At 60.3% G+C, this 17,234-nt stretch overlaps 2 protein-coding genes across 9 annotated transcripts in view; one reads left to right on the top strand and one right to left on the bottom strand.

Moving 5' to 3' along the window:
* The first annotated feature begins 8,560 nt into the window (after positions 1-8,560).
* Positions 8,561-13,522, top strand: HIC1 (HIC ZBTB transcriptional repressor 1). 4 transcript variants are annotated; one of them, XM_027862555.1, is made up of 2 exons: positions 8,561-8,674; positions 10,362-13,522. In XM_027862555.1, exon 2 carries the CDS (start codon positions 10,379-10,381, stop codon positions 12,584-12,586), a length of 2,208 nt encoding a protein of 735 aa, XP_027718356.1. In that variant the 5' UTR covers positions 8,561-8,674; positions 10,362-10,378; the 3' UTR covers positions 12,587-13,522. The 4 variants fall into 4 exon arrangements, with proteins under 4 accessions (XP_027718356.1, XP_027718355.1, XP_027718353.1 ...); XM_027862554.1 differs by lacking the exon at positions 8,561-8,674 and adding an exon at positions 9,049-9,061; XM_027862552.1 differs by lacking the exon at positions 8,561-8,674 and adding an exon at positions 9,839-9,884.
* A 156-nt stretch (positions 13,523-13,678) lies between these two features.
* The window catches only part of SMG6 (SMG6, nonsense mediated mRNA decay factor), a 172,823-nt gene continuing 169,267 nt past the window's right edge, over positions 13,679-17,234 (bottom strand). For all 5 annotated transcript variants that reach the window (XM_027862547.1, XM_027862546.1, XM_027862545.1 and 2 more), the window contains one exon: positions 13,679-15,382. In XM_027862547.1, the coding sequence (XP_027718348.1) occupies positions 15,252-15,382 (131 nt within the window). In that variant the 3' untranslated portion in view covers positions 13,679-15,251. The remainder of the gene's footprint in view (positions 15,383-17,234) is intronic.

Here is a 17,234-nt window from a genome sequence, read left to right as displayed (position 1 = left end):
TGTAGACTGTTACTCCCGGTTCCCACAGTAACAATCGAAAGCCACGGTTGCCCTGGAGACGCGGGGGCGGGGAGGTGGGGCGCGCGAGTGACGGCATCTCCGTAGCTTCCTGACGTCAGAGGCTGCGGCTGGGGGGTGGGGGGGAGCTAAGGCTAGGTAGTGGGGGGTGAGGAGGGGGAAAGGGGGGTGTTGGAGAAGAGGAGAGGGTCGGCGCAGTTCCGGGGGCCGCTCAGCGGAGCAGCCCCGGCCCCAAAAGGGTTTGGTTGGGATACTGCGTGCTTAAGGCCATAGATGTCTAGCCCTGCTTCCCCCATAAAATTTTCCAGGCTAGGGTCTTGTAGTCCCGGATGTCCGGGGCCGCAGGGACTGCGGCATTTCCCTGGGGGTCTGCATACACCCCCTACGACCTGCGAGCCTGCACTCTAACCTTGGCCGGGGGCTCAGTCGCAGCCCTGCAGCCCCGGGGTGCAGAAGGCAGAAGAGGCTCGGGCTGGTTACAGGAAAAGCAGTCCGCTGGGATCAGCACCACGGACAGTTCCAAAGATGGGCCCTCGGGTAGTAGGACTGCCCAGAGCCTAGGGGCCCCACTGGAAAGGCAGCCTCTTTCCATTCCCTGCCCCCCACCCCACCCCTTGGGACTCCTCTGCACTGTCGGGTCTGGGGCCTTGGGCATCGTCTGGGGTTACATTCATGGACACCGCAGGGAGCAAAATTTGCAGTAGCGGGGTGGCGAGGGAGCCCAGAAGAGGTTCTGGAGCAGAGATATTGAAGGGGGCGGCGGGAGTCTGCGGGGCTTCCAGGAGTGTCCGGGTGTCCAGGGGCGGGGGCCAGGCGTCGGTGGCCGTGACTGGAGACTGTTACTGAGGGTGGCCCGGGCAGTAAGCAGTCTAGAGCCAAGGTGCCGGCGCGCTGCCCGGGCCGGACTTGAATGAATCCTCCTCTTGCCGCTTCTGCAGCGTCTCTGGACAGGGCCTGGGGGCAAGCGGCTGGAGCCTGAGCTGCCAGGAGAGACAGACGCACCCCCAATATTAAAAGGCTCCCCTCTTCCCCCTCCCCCCCAAAGTGCCGGAGCATGGGGGCTCAGCACGCGGCCCCTGACGTCAGAACCAATGTGACGTGGGAGGCTGCAGCGGGGGAGGGGAAAAGGAGGGGGCAGTTCCGGTGGCTGAGGGGGGAAGGGGTCTGGGAGAGGAGATGTAGAGGGGGGAAGCATTGGAGGCGGTACTCTGAGTGGAGCTCCGTCAGCAACCCGGCCTGTCTTGCTCCTGGTGCTGAGAGGACAGCTCCGAGCCTCGGGAGCTCTCAGCAGTAGAGGGGGTGGGGGGTGAATGAGAGTGGAGGGAGGGGGATGTTTGTAAGAGAGAAGAAGGCTTAGAGCTGGGGATCTGGACAGGTTGAAGGAGATGGGCTGGATCTCCAGGAGATGAGAGAAATGCGAGGAAGGGGTTCCTGGAAAGACTCGAAGTCCAGCGAAGCCAGGGAAAACAGAGTGCTCTACTGGGGGCAGGGCGGTAGTGGGAAGCACGTCCTTCCCTCTCCCGCACCCCCACCCCCAGCTCTAGCCGCCGAGGCTGAGTCACCAAGCCATCGCCGCTGCAGAGAGGGGGCGGGGGTGCGTGGAGCTACCGAATTGGGGGGGCAGGAGTCCGGGGGATGGGGCCCTCGGGGGGAAAGCGAGATAGGCATGTGGAGCAGGACTGGGGGCAGGGGAGTGGAAAGGAGGCGGATTCCCGCCTCCCCCTCCTCCCTCCCTGCCTGGGATGGCGCAGGAACCAGAGGAACCAACGGAACCAGAGCTAGCTCTTGGCGTCTGGCTCTTCCACTGTCCCTCTGGGACAGAAGCCGGGGCGGGTGGAGGGACTGAGACGGAGTGGTTTTGCTGCAGCTTTGTCCCAGGGCCCTAGAAGTGGGTGGACCGGTGCAACTCAGGAGAGAGAGGAGGGGGAGGGAGGGGGAGAGAGAGAGAGAGAGAGAGAGAGAGAGAGAGACGTGGTCCCACCTACCTAACCCACCCGGGGGGCTCCCCAGGTGGAGAGGGCTTTGACATGGCCACGGCAAAACCCTCCACACTCCCTGGGGTCCAAGGGATCCTCCGGAGGCCGAGCGGGGGCGGTCTCCGACAGAGAGGATGGGACAGGGCAGCAAGGAAGCAGCACGTGCCGGGCCGGCCCCCTGGTGCTCCCTGGAAGCCCTCTGGTCTCCCTGCACTCTGAGCCACCGCTCAAGTCCCACCCCCGCCTAACTCACCTTCACCTCCCACCCTTCCTGGGCCCCTCTTACCTGGTAGAGGCAGCCGGACAGACGGTCGGCTGGACGGCTGGATGCCTGGCGTCCCAGCCCCCGCCGCTCAGCTCCCGCAGCCTTCGCCACCGCGCCGCAGCTTTTATAGCTGGGATAGTACTCCGGCCGGCTCCTCATTCATGTGGCCGCGGCTCCTACACACTGACGTAGCTCCGACGTCAGCAGGGAATTTAGGAAACGGGAAGAGGGGCTATTTATAGCGGCGGCAGCCAAGGGAGGGGGAGCCGGGGAGGAAGGGGCAAATATGTATGTAGTGTGTCTTTGGGGGACCGCGGGAGGGGGGCAACTGTTTCAGAAAGGGGTCATCACTAGCTCAGGACCCTGAGGCAGGAAGATGTTAAATTCCCCGGCAGACCCAAGGCGCGTGTGTGTGAGGGCTCTCGCCTGATAGAAGATAGGATGGGGGTGATGGGAATAGTGGTTTGAGGAGAAACAGGGGACCATAGTTAATTACACCTGTATTCGTTCTCTCACGGGGCCTTTCCTTATGGGCGCAGAGGAGGGCGTCTCGCCACTCTAGGGGTATTCTACACCTGCGCTGCCTCGGGTTGTGGAGGCAACAGTGACTGGTGGTCTAGGGCTCAGCGGAAACATTTAAGTCACCTGAAGAAGGGAAATACCCAAGCAGAACAGGCTTCAGTCCTGGTCTGATTCACTTATGGTATGGTGGAAAGCATCGGATCTGGAATCAGATACAGAGGACTTGGGTTCGATTTTAACTCTGGCCCTTACTAGCTGGGTGAACTAAGGCAAATCATATGACCTCTCCAGCCTCAGTTTCCTTATCTGTGAAATAGGGAGGATAATTCCTGTACCACCCATCTACTTCACAGGCCTTTTCTGAAGTTCGAATGAGAGCATATATATGAGGTCACTTGTAAAGGGTAAAGCGCTATAGAATCATGCCAGCTAGTATTATTATCAACTATAATAATCTCTGCATAGACAGAGGAAGAAAGCTCCTATCTTCTGCCGCTTGCCAGTTCTTAGCTCCTAAGCTTGGGGAATCAGGCGTTGCCTTCTTCATAGGTCAGAGAGAAAGAGCTCCCTTCACCTGGGTCCAGGGAGCGGCTCTGTGACATCACAGAGTCCTCCACTGCAGCGTTATAACTACCTTTACGGCAACGTCAACCACGTCACCAACTACGGGGTGCGGCAGGAAGAAGGAAGCAGGGAGGGAAGGAAGACAGAGGGAAACGGGAAAGAAGAAAGGAAAGGAGGGAGGGAAGAAGGGAGAAAAGAGGGAGGAAGAAAGAGAAAGGGAAGGAGGGAAAAAGAGACTGTTTTCAGGGAGGCAGGAGGGACAAGCAGATAGATGCAACAGTTTGTACTGTACTGGTTGGAGAGACCCTGGAGGTCAAATGGAGAGCCTGAATAGTCTGACAGGGTTTTTTTGATGAAGCAGCCTGGCATAGGAGGAAAGAAGAGCAGGAAGGAAATGGGAGGGGAAGCCCTATCATCAGCCTGGGAGCTGGAGGACAGTCATGAGGAGAAGCCCGGTCTGGGAGGTGTAGGGCAGTCATGGGGACAGTGGAAACAGTGCCAGGTCTAGACATGCTATCCTTATCCTACCTCAGTTTCTTTGTTAGTAAAAATGGGGGGGGGTTGCACTAGAAAGCCTCAGATTTCTCCTAGCTCTAAATCCAATGATCCCTGACCCTGAGAAAAGTCTATCCACGTGTCAGGAGAAAAACGGGAGAGGGAGGGGAGTTTGGAGTAGGGGCCTAAACAGATGAAGGCTTTTATTGGTATTGAAAATGAAAAAAGTGCTGGCTATGGAGCAGAGGATTCCACAAGTGTGTGACTTTCAGCAAGTCTCTTATTTCACCTCCTGAAGCTTCAGTTTCCTCATTTGTAAAAGGAAGGGCTGGCTACATGGCCTTTGAGGACCCCATCAGTACTAGTTCTATAAACTAGATAGCTAGGGTCTGTAATTACCTTCCTTACTAGCAGAGAGAGGGAGGGATCAAGAGAGGGAGGGATGGAGGGGGAATGGGTTCTTAGAGAGGTGGACTTGAATCCACTTGGACAGAAATGAGGGGAATTCTAGTGAATAGAGGCACAAAAAAAAAGGAAGATCCTAGACACGCATATATCCTGTAAGAAGAGCATCCTCATGGGGATGCGGGAGATGGGGGAGAAGGCCCTGTCCCTCCTTGGCTGAGCCACTAGCTAGATAGAGCTGGGAAAAAGAAGACTTTAAAGTGAGGCCCAGGTTGGGTGAGGTGACAAGTGAAAGGTAGGTGATGCAGAGGATTGTGGGTGAGGTGGAGGACCAGCACCTTGTTCTTTGCCATTCACTGCCAAGGAGTATAAGAGATTCATGTGAATACAGACATCTGTGCTCATCCCATGGACATGGGATGGGTGGGGCAGGGTAAGGGCAAGGTAAGGAGGAGAATGTTCTTTGAGCCTGTGCTTATTTCTCATCCAGTTGGAGAAGTCTCATGGGTGAAATGGAGCCATTGCAGTGGAGAGATGTAGAGAAAGAGAATTCTGTAAGAGAAAGTCAGAAATGGGAAGGGGAGGAGGATGGAGAGAGATGGGTTGAAAAAGACTCCTTTTATTGGGGGCAGAGCTTTGAGTCTGGTCTCTTGGCCAAATTGGCTAATGTGGCCATCTCAGAAAGAGAGGCAGAATTGGGAGTGACAGATAGGAATGGAATGGGAGAATGATCACAGGAAGAGAGGACAGAGGTAGGTGTATGTGTGTGTGTTGGGGGGGTGGTAGTGATGGTTCTGACTTGGGCAAAAAAGTTGATGAAGCAAGTAGGGCTAGCTGAAAAGGGGCTCCTCTGCAAGGAGCATGATCTTTCTCTCCTTTGCACCCCTCCCCTCAAATGGAAGAGAAACTTGAAAAAGCAGAGATGATGCCCTCCTGGAGAGGGAAAAGGGTGAGAATCAAGTAGGAAATTAATTGACTGAAAGCATGGAAGTGGGGGTGGCAGGCAAAGGAGTTTTGTTTTGTTTTTTTGCCTTTTTGGTGAGGCAATTGGGGTTAAGTGACTTGCCCAGGGTCACACAGCTATTAAGTGTCATTTGTCTGAGGTTGGATTTGAACTCAAGTCCTCCTGATTCCAAGGCCAGAGCTCTATCCAGTGGGCCACCTAGCTGCCCCTAAAGGAGTTCTTAAAGAGAAATGATAGGTGTTAGAGAATTAGGAGATATTGGGAAGGATAGAGCCCAGGAATTGGGGAGAGGAGAGACAGCAGTATTAAATGTTGATTGGAAAGTTAGGAAGGAGTAAACCTAAGAAGTCCTGGATCTATAAGACTGGAATCTTGGGTGGGGGGAACAGGGAAGGCAGAGATGAAGGGCTTGTGGGATGGAGAGAGGTGGGTAGAGAGGGGAACAAGGAGGAACAGAGAGGATCGGAGGGAATGGATGTAGGATGAGAGATGGGGACAATGGATGGGAATGGAAATATTGGGAGACAGGAAAATGGGAATGAGGCAGATGGAGATGAAGATAATAGACCAAAAGAAGGATGGAGACAGGAAAGAAGTGGATGGAGGGAAGGAAAAGAGTAGATGGAAATTGAAGAAAGGAGTAGAAATGAGGAGTTGGATAGAGCAGGAACAGAGGGTAGAAAAAGAAAAGGTGGATGGAGACAGGATGGAGTAGGGTATAAATGATGGAGATAGCTATGAAATGGATGCTGGAGATAAAGTGGGGATGGAGACAGGGAATAGACAGAAGAGAGGCATGGAGGTAGAGGAGAGAACTGGAGATAGGGAAGGAGTGCTCAGAAGAGCCTGGGAGGAGAGATGCAGAGACAGGGAAAGAGAGGAATAGTTATATAGGAAAGACAAGGCATGGAGATGGGAATGTAATCTTTCGACAGTAGGGGCAAAAAATTGGGAACAGGGACCCCCAAAGCCCAGATACTGAATGGGGATAGTGGCATACTCTTCCTAGAGCAGACGGGTGAGACTGCGGACTGGCGGGGAGATTGGTCTGGGGCAGCACGGGGGCAGGGTGGGGAGTTGTCAAAAGCCAGCCTGGAGGTGAATTCGTCGAGGGCTGGAAGCGCCTCTGGAGGGCGCCGAAGACCTTGGTGTCTGCTCTGGGGGGGGAGTAGAGGCAGTGGCACTTGGAACTTGGAAAATTGGCGGGGGATGAAAAAGCTGCGGGCCTCCGGGTGAACCAGGGTTCCTTGGAGACAGCCCCTGCTGCTAGGAAATCCCTCTGCATGACTATGAGTCCCAGGCCCTGCAGTCCCCGGCCTTGAGGAAAAGCTTAGGGCAAAGTGAGAACCAGTCACCTGATTGGAGGGGGTCCAGAGAGGGGCCCTAGGGCTCTGTCCGGGTCCCGAGAACCAGAGGTTCCAGGGAAACTTGTCTCCACGCCCGAGGACTAACTTCACGATACCTGCCTGTGCCCACTGCAGGGTGACTCAGCCCCGACCTCCCCGTGCGGCCACAGGCTGAGGACAGAGCTGGGGGCGGGAGGATATGAAGGGCGCCCCACCTCCTGTCCGCCGCAGCCCCCGGCCCGGTTGCCAGGTTCCCCAAGGCCTTGGAGGAAAGAGATCTGTACCAACCTCATCGGTTACTATGGCAACGTTTCGCGCCGCCGCCGCCACCATCCCCGTCCAGCCCCCCCCCACCATTAGGGAGGAGAAGATGGGGGACAGTGGAGCCGATCAGAGGCTCTGGCCGCTGAATGCCCAACATGGGGACCCCGTTACCCCAACATATAGGCGAAGCGAGCTGGGGCACAGCTCCACCCTCTCCATACTAATGGGCGGTTTAGGCAGCATAATGCAGTCTCTTCTGCTGTGGTCCTGGCGGCCTAAATGTAGGGGAACCAGGAGGGTTAGGTTAGGGGTGACTGGGCTGTTTAGGAGGGGCACACAGGGAGATTTTCGGGCTGCCTGCCTGTCTGCGTGCAACAGACCCTTGTACCATGGGCTGCTTGCTACGCCGAAGTGCCCTCGCCCCCACAGGAAGCGTGAATCGTGCGTGGGACAGAGTCAACTCTCAACGGGGGAAACCGGGGCTTTTGCAAGAGGGAAGGGGAGGGGCTGTCCCAGAGGAGTCAAATGCACCTTGAGAATGAAGGGGGGATACTTTCCTTGTAAAGCGAGTCTTCTCTCCCCGTCCCCACCCACCCACGCCACCCGCACACCTTGCGCCTGGATCTTGGTAGAAACATTGCCCATTCCCCACCTGTCCCCCAACAAGCCATTTCGCTGACGCGACCATCAGTAGAAGCTCAGTCTGAGGCGTCGGGATGTCTGTCTGTCGCCTGAAGTCTCTGAGACACAGTTTCTCCAGCACCTTTCTCCAGAACCCAGCAAGGCTGCCCCTCGAGCACCTGTTGAGGTTGTGGGATGGGTTGGGGAGAGGAGGAGGACGAGGACGAGGACGAGGACGAGGACGAGGACGAGGACGAGGACGAGGACCAGGACGCGGCGAGTGTGCGTGAGAGGGGCGGCATTATGCGGGTGTGAGGGAGCACCAGGTCTCTAGGAGATCCTGGGTGCTCCTGGATGTGCGCTGAGATGTGCGCACGCAGCCTGCTGAAGTCTGATCCCCGAGTGGGGGCCGCTGCAGAGTCGACAGGGTGACGGTCTTAGGGTCTTCGACTACTGAGTAGAGTTGAACGAAATGAAAAAGGTTTCCGGAGCCAGCAAAAACCTCAAAGGTCATTTAGGCCAATTCCCATATTTCACAGAGGAGTAAACTAAGACAAGGGGAGGGGAAGTCACTCGATCGAGGTCACACACGCAGCTGCGGAGCGTTCAATTTGAAGTCAGATCCCCAAACCTCCAAATCCTCTCCCTTGATGCTGTCCACAGTCCTGGCCACGCTTTGATTGGGGGTCTGTTTTCCACTCACCTCCCCAATCCTACCTGAGACTCCCCCTTGGGAAGTGAGGCTAGGGTGTGGGGTGTGTGTGTGTGTGTGTGTGTGTGTGTGTGTGTGTGTGTGTGTGTAAAGGCAGGGACAGGGCGCATCCCACCCCTGATTCCTCACGCTACGCGGGGCCTGGGGCGGCATCTGTCCCGCGAGGCGGGGTCGGTGGGGGTGGGGTCCTCCAGAGACACAGCTGCGAGAGGCGTGGGGAAACGAGGGGGCGCACCTGCGCGCCCCAGGGCCCAGGTGCGCGGGGCCTCCCGGCTCCGGGGCTGCAGTGCTCGCTCGCGGCCGCCAGGTGGCGCCATCCCCCAGGAGCCCGGGCCGGGCCGGGCCACTCCAGATAAGAGTGTGCGGAGCGGGCGGCGGGGCTGAGACGCGGCCGGGACGCGGGGAGGACGGACGGGCGGGAGGACGGACTGGCCGGGGAACCGGCGGGAGGAGCGGAGTACGGCCACCTCTCCACCTGGATCCGCCGGCAGCCGGGCTCGGGGCTTCCGACATGCCCCCCAGGTGGGTCCCAGGGCCAGGCGCGGAGATGGGACGGCAGGCTCAGGGTCGGAGCCGGAGCCGGGGCTGGGGCCAGGACCGGAGCCCGGGCCGGGACAGCCTCGCGCCGCGGCGCTGCCTCGGGGCTCCGGGGGGAGCACGGCGCATCCTCTTCCCGCCCGCCTGCGGCGCCGGGTTCACCGGGGGGTCAGCGGGCCGGGGGCCGGGGTCTGCCCGCACATGGGGGCGGGGGGGGGGGCGGGCGGAGCTGGCAGCGGGCCGCTGGCCTGGCACGGCCCGGCGCCTGGCAGAGGGGCGGCCGGAGGGAGGGCGGGGCGGCCCGGAGCGAGCGAGCGAGCAAGGAGTGAGCGCGGAGTCCGGCCGGCCGGCCGGTGGGAGCGGGGGCCGCAGGTAACGGGCCGGGGCGGCTCTGGGAGGGCGGCGCCGCCACCGGAGTCCGGGACGGGACGGGACGGGACGGGGTGGGAGCTGGGGCAGGGCTAGGGATGCGAAGGGACGAGGCGCGCCGGCCGCGCCGGGAGGGGCGCGGCAGGGGCCCGCTAGCCTGCCTCCGGCTCCCTGCCCATCCCGAGTTGAGCAACTTTTCCCCAAGTTCTTGTCCCTCGGCGGGCTGGCCCAGCGGAGCAGCCGAGGGACTCCGGAGAGAGCTCGGGGGCCTCCCAGGAGGAATTGACCAGCCGGCGGGCGGGGCGCCGAAGCGATCGGCGCGGGGTCAGGGCCGCTGGGTCCGCGCCGTGCCCGGGGCGCTGCCCCCTCCCTCCCCCGGGAGCTGCGTGGCTCCCCCCTCCCCCCCCACCTGCTTCCTGCTGTAGCCTCCTGCCCCGATATAACGCCCTCCCCGCTGGCGGCCCGGGCCCTTCGCGCTCTGCCCGTGGCCGCGGCAGCCGCTCGCTTTCGGCCCCGGCTCCGGCGGCGGCAGCCGCTCCGCCTCGGCCCCGGCCCGGCCCGGCCCGACCCGGCCCGGCGTGGAGGAACCTCTACCTCCTCGGCGCGAGCCCAACCCCCGACCCACCGGCTGAAGCCGATGCCGATGCTGATACCACTACGCACAGCATTTCCCCACTAACCCGCTAACTTTTCCCAAACCGGGACTTTTGCGAAAGAACGAATTTCATCTCGATGGGATAATTTCTCTCTCCCCCCCCCCCCCCACTCAGCCCCTCCCCCCCCGACCGAATGACTTTTTCTGAAGCGGATATTTCCCTGAAATCGGGTAACTCATTCCGAAGCGGAAATTTCCCCCCCTTAAGCGGATTTATTTTTGGAAACTCCCCTCTTGCCATCCCTGCCCGGCCCCCGACTTCTGTACTGGGGCCTCGGCCTTGGGCAACTCAGTCCCTTTCTCCACTGGGCTCTTCTATCTACAAGACAGCCGAAAAGAGAGGAGACGACCTCCTTCCCTGCTTCTCTGGCCCCTTCCCTCCTCCTGGGGTCCAGGCCATGCTGCCTCTCGGGCTCAGGTGACAGAGGTCATCATATGGGGGCCGAGCAGGGCAACTCCCGCGTCCCCCGTCTGAGGCAGGCAATGTATAAGGGAGGCGCTCCCTCAAGCTGCCCGAGCGGGGTGGGGTGGAGAGAGAGGCCCCTCGAGCATCCGCTCTGACCTTGTCTGTGCTTGTGTGTGTGTGTGTGTGTGTGTGTGTGTGTGTGTGTATGTGTGTGTGTACGTGTGTCGCGTGTGTCCCCACAGGTGGGAGCACAGGGCAGATGATGCTGGACGCAATGGAGGCGCCGGGACACTCCAGACAGCTGCTGCTGCAGCTCAACAGCCAACGCACCAAAGGGTTTCTATGCGACGTGATCATCGTGGTGCAGAACGCGCTCTTCCGGGCTCACAAGAACGTGCTGGCGGCCAGCAGCGCCTACCTCAAGTCCCTGGTGGTCCACGACAATCTGCTCAACCTGGACCATGACATGGTCAGCCCCGCTGTCTTTCGCTTAGTCTTGGACTTCATCTACACCGGCCGCCTGGCCGACGGCGCCGACGGAGCGGCGGCGGCGGCGGCGGCGGCGCCCGGGGCTGAGCCCAGTCTGGGCGCGGTGCTGGCCGCCGCCAGCTACCTGCAGATCCCGGACCTCGTGTCCCTGTGCAAAAAGCGGCTCAAACGACACGGCAAGTACTGTCACCTGCGGGGGGGCGGGGGCAGCGGCGGCTACGCGCCCTACGGGAGGCCCGGCCGGGGCCTGCGCGCCACCACGCCAGTCATCCAGGCCTGCTACCCGGGCGGCGCGCCTTCGGGGCCTCCGCCGCCGCAGGCCTCGGCCGCGGAGCTGCCCCCGGGAGCCGAGGCGCCGGTCAATACCCACTGCGCCGAGCTGTATGCCTCGGGCCCTGCGCCCCCTCAGCCTCAGCCGCCGCCGCCGCCGCCGCCGCCGTGCGCCCCGGAGCGCCGCTGCTCCCCGCTCTGCGGCCTGGACCTGTCCAAGAAGAGCCCCCCGGGCCCGGCGGCTGCCGCCGAGAGGCCGCACCCCGGGGAGCGCGAGCGCGAGGCCCCTTCGCGCCACGACAGCAGCCCACCCGGGGCCGCCTACAAGGAGCCGCCGCTCTCGTTGCCCCTGCCCTTGCCGCTGCCGCTGCCCCTGCCCTTCCAGAAGATGGAGGAGGCCGGGCCGCCCCTTGACCCGTTCCGGCCGGGAGGCAGCCCCGGGCCCGAGCCCCCGGGACGAGCGGATGGGCCTGCGCTGATCTACCGCTGGATGAAGGCTGAGCCGGGCCTGGGCAGCTACGGGGACGAGCTTGGGCGGGACCGCGGCTCCCCTGGGGAGCGCGGCGGGGCTGAAGAGCCTGCAGACGAGGGGGACTCGCCCGGGGGCCCTCCGCTGCCCCTGCCGCCGCCTCGTTACCCAGGGGTGGGCCTGGACGGACCCGGGCCCGACGCGGACGACTACAAGAGCAGCAGCGAGGAGACGGGCAGCAGCGAGGAGCCGAGCCCCGGCGGAGGCCACCTGGCCAGCTACCACTGCCCTCACCTGACCTACAGAGAGCCCGAGAGCTTCGGCGACAACCGCTACGTGTGCATCCCGTGCGACAAGGGCTTCCCCAGCTCGGAGCAGCTCAACGCGCACGTGGAGGCGCACGTGGAGGAGGAGGAGGCGCTGTATGGGAGGGCGGAGGCGGCCGAAGCAGCGGCGGTGGGCGCAGCAGGCCTGGGACCCCCCTTCGGGGGCAGCGGCGGCGACAAGGGGGCCGGGGGCCCCGGGGGCCTGGGCGAGCTGCTGAGGCCCTACCGCTGCGCCTCGTGCGACAAGAGCTACAAGGACCCCGCCACTCTGCGGCAGCACGAGAAGACGCACTGGCTGACGCGGCCTTACCCCTGCACCATCTGTGGCAAGAAGTTCACGCAGCGCGGGACCATGACCCGCCACATGCGCAGCCACCTGGGCCTCAAGCCTTTCGCCTGCGACGCGTGCGGCATGCGCTTCACCCGCCAGTACCGGCTCACGGAGCACATGCGCATACACTCGGGGGAGAAGCCCTACGAGTGCCAGGTCTGTGGGGGCAAGTTCGCTCAGCAGCGCAACCTCATCAGCCACATGAAGATGCACGCCGTGGGCGCGGGCGGCGGGGCGGCCGGGGCGCTGGCGGGCCTCGGCGGCCTGCCCGGCGCGCCGGGCCCCGACGGGAAAGCCAAGCTCGACTTCCCCGAAGGAGTCTTCGCGGTGGCGCGGCTCACGGCGGAGCAGCTGGGCCTCAAACAGCAAGACAAGGCGGCGGCGGCGGCCGAGCTGCTGGCCCAGACCACGCACTTCCTGCACGACCCCAAAGCGGCGCTCGAGAGCCTCTACCCGCTGGCCAAGTTCACGGCCGAGCAGCTGGGGCTGAGCCCGGACAAGGCGGCCGAGGTGCTGAGCCAGAGCGCGCACCTGGCGGGGGGCCCCGACGGCCGGACCATTGACCGCTTCTCCCCTACTTAGAAATCCTTTCACCCCGGCCCGGAGCGGGGATTGCACTGCATCCCCCTCGCCGGGTGGGGTGGCAAATGGGGGGCGACGAAGGGGAGACAAGTTCCCGCCCCGGGAGGGACAGCAGCTACGGCAACGAGCAACCGAGGCAGCCCCCCCTCTACCCCTCGCCCCTCCCGGCCGGCCCCGAGGCCGCACCGGGCGGAACCGCTTTGTGCCTTAGCCCGGGCAGGGGGAGGCCCGGAATGGAGTGGGGGGTGGGGGTGGGGGTGGGAAAGGGAGATTTCTATTTTTGATAATAGCTTCAACCAAAGGAGACCCCCGCCCCTGCCCCCCCCCCCCCCCCCCCCCGGCGTCAGCCGCGCCTCTTCCTGTGGTTCCTCTGCCCCGTCTTCCCACTCCCGATCCCGGGAGCTGACTGGCCCCTGAGCTGCTACAGCCGCCGCGCTGGGGTTCACTGTGGGGGCGCTCCCTGCCCTACCTCCGGCCACTGCGTCTGCACCCGTTCTCACTGTGAATCAATCGGCGCCAGGGCCAGGGCAAAGGGGGGGCGGGGGGAGGACTGAGCCGGCCCGGGGGTGCCCCCGCCCCCGCCCTGGGGCCGATAATGTGAAGTTCCTCATTTTGCACAAGTGGCACCAGCCCCCGGGGCCCACTTCGCTTTCCGACCGCAGCCCCTGTGAGGCGAGATGGGAGGGAGGAGCCCCCAGACTCAGTCTCCCAAGTCCTTTCACCTCCCCTTTCCCCTCGGGGCCCGGGACGATATTTATTGCATGCGCCCCGGGCCGCCCCTGTCGTCGTCTAGGCAAGGCTGGGCCCAAAAGACCACCTCCTAGCTCCCCTCTCCCCATCTCTCGAGTTTGTATATTTCTTACCGTGTACACAGGCTCTCCCCGAGCCGCTTCCATTTTCTATACTCGAACCAACAGCAATAAAGCAATAACCGAGGCCTGGCCACTTTCTCCTGGGGGGGGGAACCAGGGACAGGGGCAGTTTGCTCAGAGGTAGGGAACTGCTCTAGGTGACCCAAGCCTAAATCAGCAAAAAGTACAACCCCTTCCTCCTCAAGTCCTGTTGGAAACAGATCAGACCAGGACTCAGGTATGTTTCATAACTAAAAATTTATTAAGAAAACAACAAAACCAGCCTTGCAAACCGGGCTGAAAAGGGGAGGGCCTGTTTCCCCCTCCTTGCAGGCCTCTGCTTCGGCCCCAGGGCGTGGGGGTAGGGGGTTCCCAGATACCCAAACACATCCCCACACCCCCTCCCCTGCCTATGGCAATCCCGGGAGCACTTCCCTGTTTGAAGCAGCAGCCTTACTAGTCTGCTGGAAAATGCACTAACCAGACCCATTCTCTGTCCCTCCCCACCCACCCACCACTGAGGTGGTCTCCCAGGGAGTGGGCTGGGCTGCCATGGTCCCTCCCGTCCTCCCCAGCCCTGTGGTCCCGGCTGTGCCTGTGCCTGTAGAGTTGCCTCCAGGGAACATGATAAAGGAACTGCACAAGGCTGGGACCCCAGCTCCCCCAAAAAGAACCAATCCTACTTAAAAAATGCACTTTCCCCCAAGGCCCCTTCATCACTCCTTTCCCTGCCCTGAGACAAAGCTGACCCTTGACAAGTGAAGCTTCTGCCTGGGTGACATGGCCAGGCCTGGGCAGGCATCCTCTCCTGATACCCTGGCAAGCAGGACAGGCTTTATACACACACAGCACAGAAACTTGGGAGCAGAGAACAGAATGGTTTCATGTCTCACTGCCAAGGAAGGAAGTTTGCAGGACAGTGTGAGAAGATGGGAAAAGTGAAGCAAGAGAGGGAAACAAAGGCAAACAGAAATGAGGGAGAAGGGGAGGGAGGGAGGAAAGGGAACAGGATCCTGTACCTGGGACAAGCAGGGTACGGGCTAATGTTGATGGGCGAGGATTGGGCATGAAAGGCTGAGGGGAGAGGAGGAGGAGGAGAGGGATGGGCCCAGGGCTTGGATGACATCTTTCCCGGGACACCCACATCAAGAAGCCTGAAGTAACAACCTTGACCTTCCTTCCAGTCTAGACCCCATCCTCTCCTCCCAAGAGGAGAGGAAGCAAAGAGCAAAGTCTGTCTGACCAGTAGGTAGGAAACTAGCCAGGGTAAGGACAACCCCCCCGGGTTGCTGGTAGGACGAGGCGTCCAAAACGTAGCATGGGTCAGAAGCCAAGGCCCAGAGGAGGTGGAGGCACCCTGCATGTTCTCATCATAGCACAGACAGAAAGAGGACCTTGGGATGGGGAAATTCCAAGGAATCAGACTAATTGACCCTCATCCCCATTCACCTGCATCCAACTCCAACCCTTAACAACCTGGCACACCTTAGCACCCAAGTTCCTGCAGGGGCGAGGCTCTTCCACTGTCTTCGGTGGATCAGGGTAGAGGAGGGAGAGAGGAGGGGAGGGAGAAGGCCTAAGACCAGGGGCGGGCCCCAGCTCAGTGACACCAGCCAGCCTCCCTGCTAAATCTCTGCTGCCTGAGGAGGGTCCTGGCTCCCCCACAGCACGGCCACGGTGGTGGGTTGGAAGAGGATGGTTTATTGTCTGGGTGGGGTGGGTGGCGAGGGCGCTTGGGCTCCTCCCACGCCATGCGTGGTGCCTGTTGGCCTCACGAGAACGGTTCCATCGGGATGGTGCCCGGCGTGGCCTTCTCACCCCACCTGTGCCCACTTGAGGAAGGCTGAGATGTCCCGGACTGGCACGTTTCTTGTCAGTGCCTTCACTCGAAGGTTTCTGTCATCTGTCAGCAGCACCACCTCTCGAAGAAGCCGGATCGGCTCATCTGTGACCACAAGAAAGAGAGAGGAACAGTAAGGGGTGGGGGGGTTCCCCAGGGGCCATGCCTTGGAGGGTCCAAGGCTGAAGGGTCTCTGCAGCTTTTTCTATTTGCCTTAGATCAAAGGATTCTTCACCTGGGGTCTGCGAACTTGTTTTTAAACATACTTTGATAACTGTATTTCAATAGAATTAGTTTCTTTTGTAATCCAATGTATTTATGCATCTAAAAACCTTGTTCTGAATAGGACTTTACCAGACTGACGAAGGGGTCTAGACACATAAAAGGCTAAGAAATCCTGTTCTCGATTCTAGGGGGGCAGAAGTAACTAGAGGGAGGATTTCTTGGCACTTTCTGGAGTGAAGCTCAGTGTTGGGGGAGTGAGGGCTCTTCTGTCCTTCCACATGCACCAGCAGCGGGGTAGCCCGATGACCCCTCAGTGCCACCTCTTTCTCCCCTTCCATCCTCCAGCTTCCTTTGCTTAGTCCCTTGAAGACCCTATCTCCATGGCCAAATGCCTGTCCCTAAGTGTTCCAGCATACTCTATTCTGGGCCTGTGGCATTGGCTGGAAAGGGAACAGCCCTTCCCATCCCTCCCCCCCTCCCCCTGGTGGTGTGAGGGGGTGGTGTGTGTGTGCGCGCGTGCACACACACACACACACGCGTGCGTAAACATCCACGTCTGACCTGCCGACCTCATCCTTGGGGAGGATGAGAAGGATGGCTGGATGCATGTCATGGGCTTGAAAAGGGAGTGAGGAAAGGGTGGACCATGGATGTAATCGAAAGAGGCAAGGAAGAGGGGTGAAGGGATGCTCTTTGAGGCCATTTCATGGTCCAGATCTGGACCCCTTGTGGGGTATGGGGATGGTGGCTGGGAGCCTGGGTCTGAGGCTACACACAACCCCATCCCTGCTTGGCCTGAGACTCAAACTGGGAGAGTCCCAGGCCCCAGGTCAGTCAGCCCAGGCCCGGTGTTGCTGGCAGGGGTCCGAAGGGGTTTCTGCGGATACTTTGAGACATTTTTAACAATAAACATCCTCTGTTTTGACACTGGTAACTGAACTTTGTTAGAAACCAGAGACTGTCATCTTGTCAGGCCCCATCCGCCATAATCCACATGATTTTAAAATTCAACATCGTTTACACATAAACATTTGGTGACGGTTTCTCTGTGAATCTGACAAGTTAATCTACTAAGAATTCACACTGACAAATGGGGTTTGATTACTCCAGCAGCTGCTGATGTAATTGCAATAGGGGCGGTCCTGAGGATGGCAGTTTGAGTCCTGTGGCAGCCTCCTGGGAAGGGGAGCCAAAGAGGGGGGTGGTGCTATCAAGGCTGAAGAAAGAGGATTCCTTGGCTTTAGCACCATCTGTCCATCTTCTCCCAACACCGCAAGGGTCCCACCTGTGTAGGACTCTACTGGGGCAGCGGCCTTCAGCCCTAGTCAGCTCAGAGCTCTCCCTCCTAGTCCTACAGTGGAGGCATGGAAGGCCATGACCAAAAGGGTCTGCACACCAACAGAGGCTGGGAAACCTCTGCAGATCTGGAAGAAGTGACAGCTGGGGGTGGGGAACAGCTCCTCTGGAATGAGGCCTCCAGGGTAGATGGGCAGGAGAGGGACAGAAGGGACTGTCCTGAAAGTCAGTGCTATGAAAATAAACAGAGAGAATGAAAGAGAGACAAAAAGACAAGGAGAGTCGACATATATGGAGACGGGAACTCGGTGAGAATGACCAGCTATGGAGCTCTGAGAGCAATGATGGATTCTGCAGATGACATTAAGCTAGGAAGTACTGGGAACTCCCATTAAATAGAAGAAATGATACAGAGGGAGCAGGGTAGGCCAGGAAC

Source organism: Vombatus ursinus, unplaced genomic scaffold (genome assembly GCF_900497805.2).
Source record: "Vombatus ursinus unplaced genomic scaffold, bare-nosed wombat genome assembly UNPS02014768.1, whole genome shotgun sequence".
NCBI lineage: Eukaryota > Metazoa > Chordata > Mammalia > Diprotodontia > Vombatidae > Vombatus > Vombatus ursinus.
This window is presented reverse-complemented; position numbering and strand designations above follow the sequence as displayed.

Bases quoted from the DNA above. Each gene is read 5' to 3' on its own strand.
- HIC1 (XM_027862552.1), top strand. From the start codon at position 9,848: ATGACTTTTTCTGAAGCGGATATTTCCCTGAAATCGG. The intron at 9,885-10,361 runs GTAACTCATTCC...GTGTCCCCACAG, and splicing joins GGATATTTCCCTGAAATCGG to GTGGGAGCACAGGGCAGATG.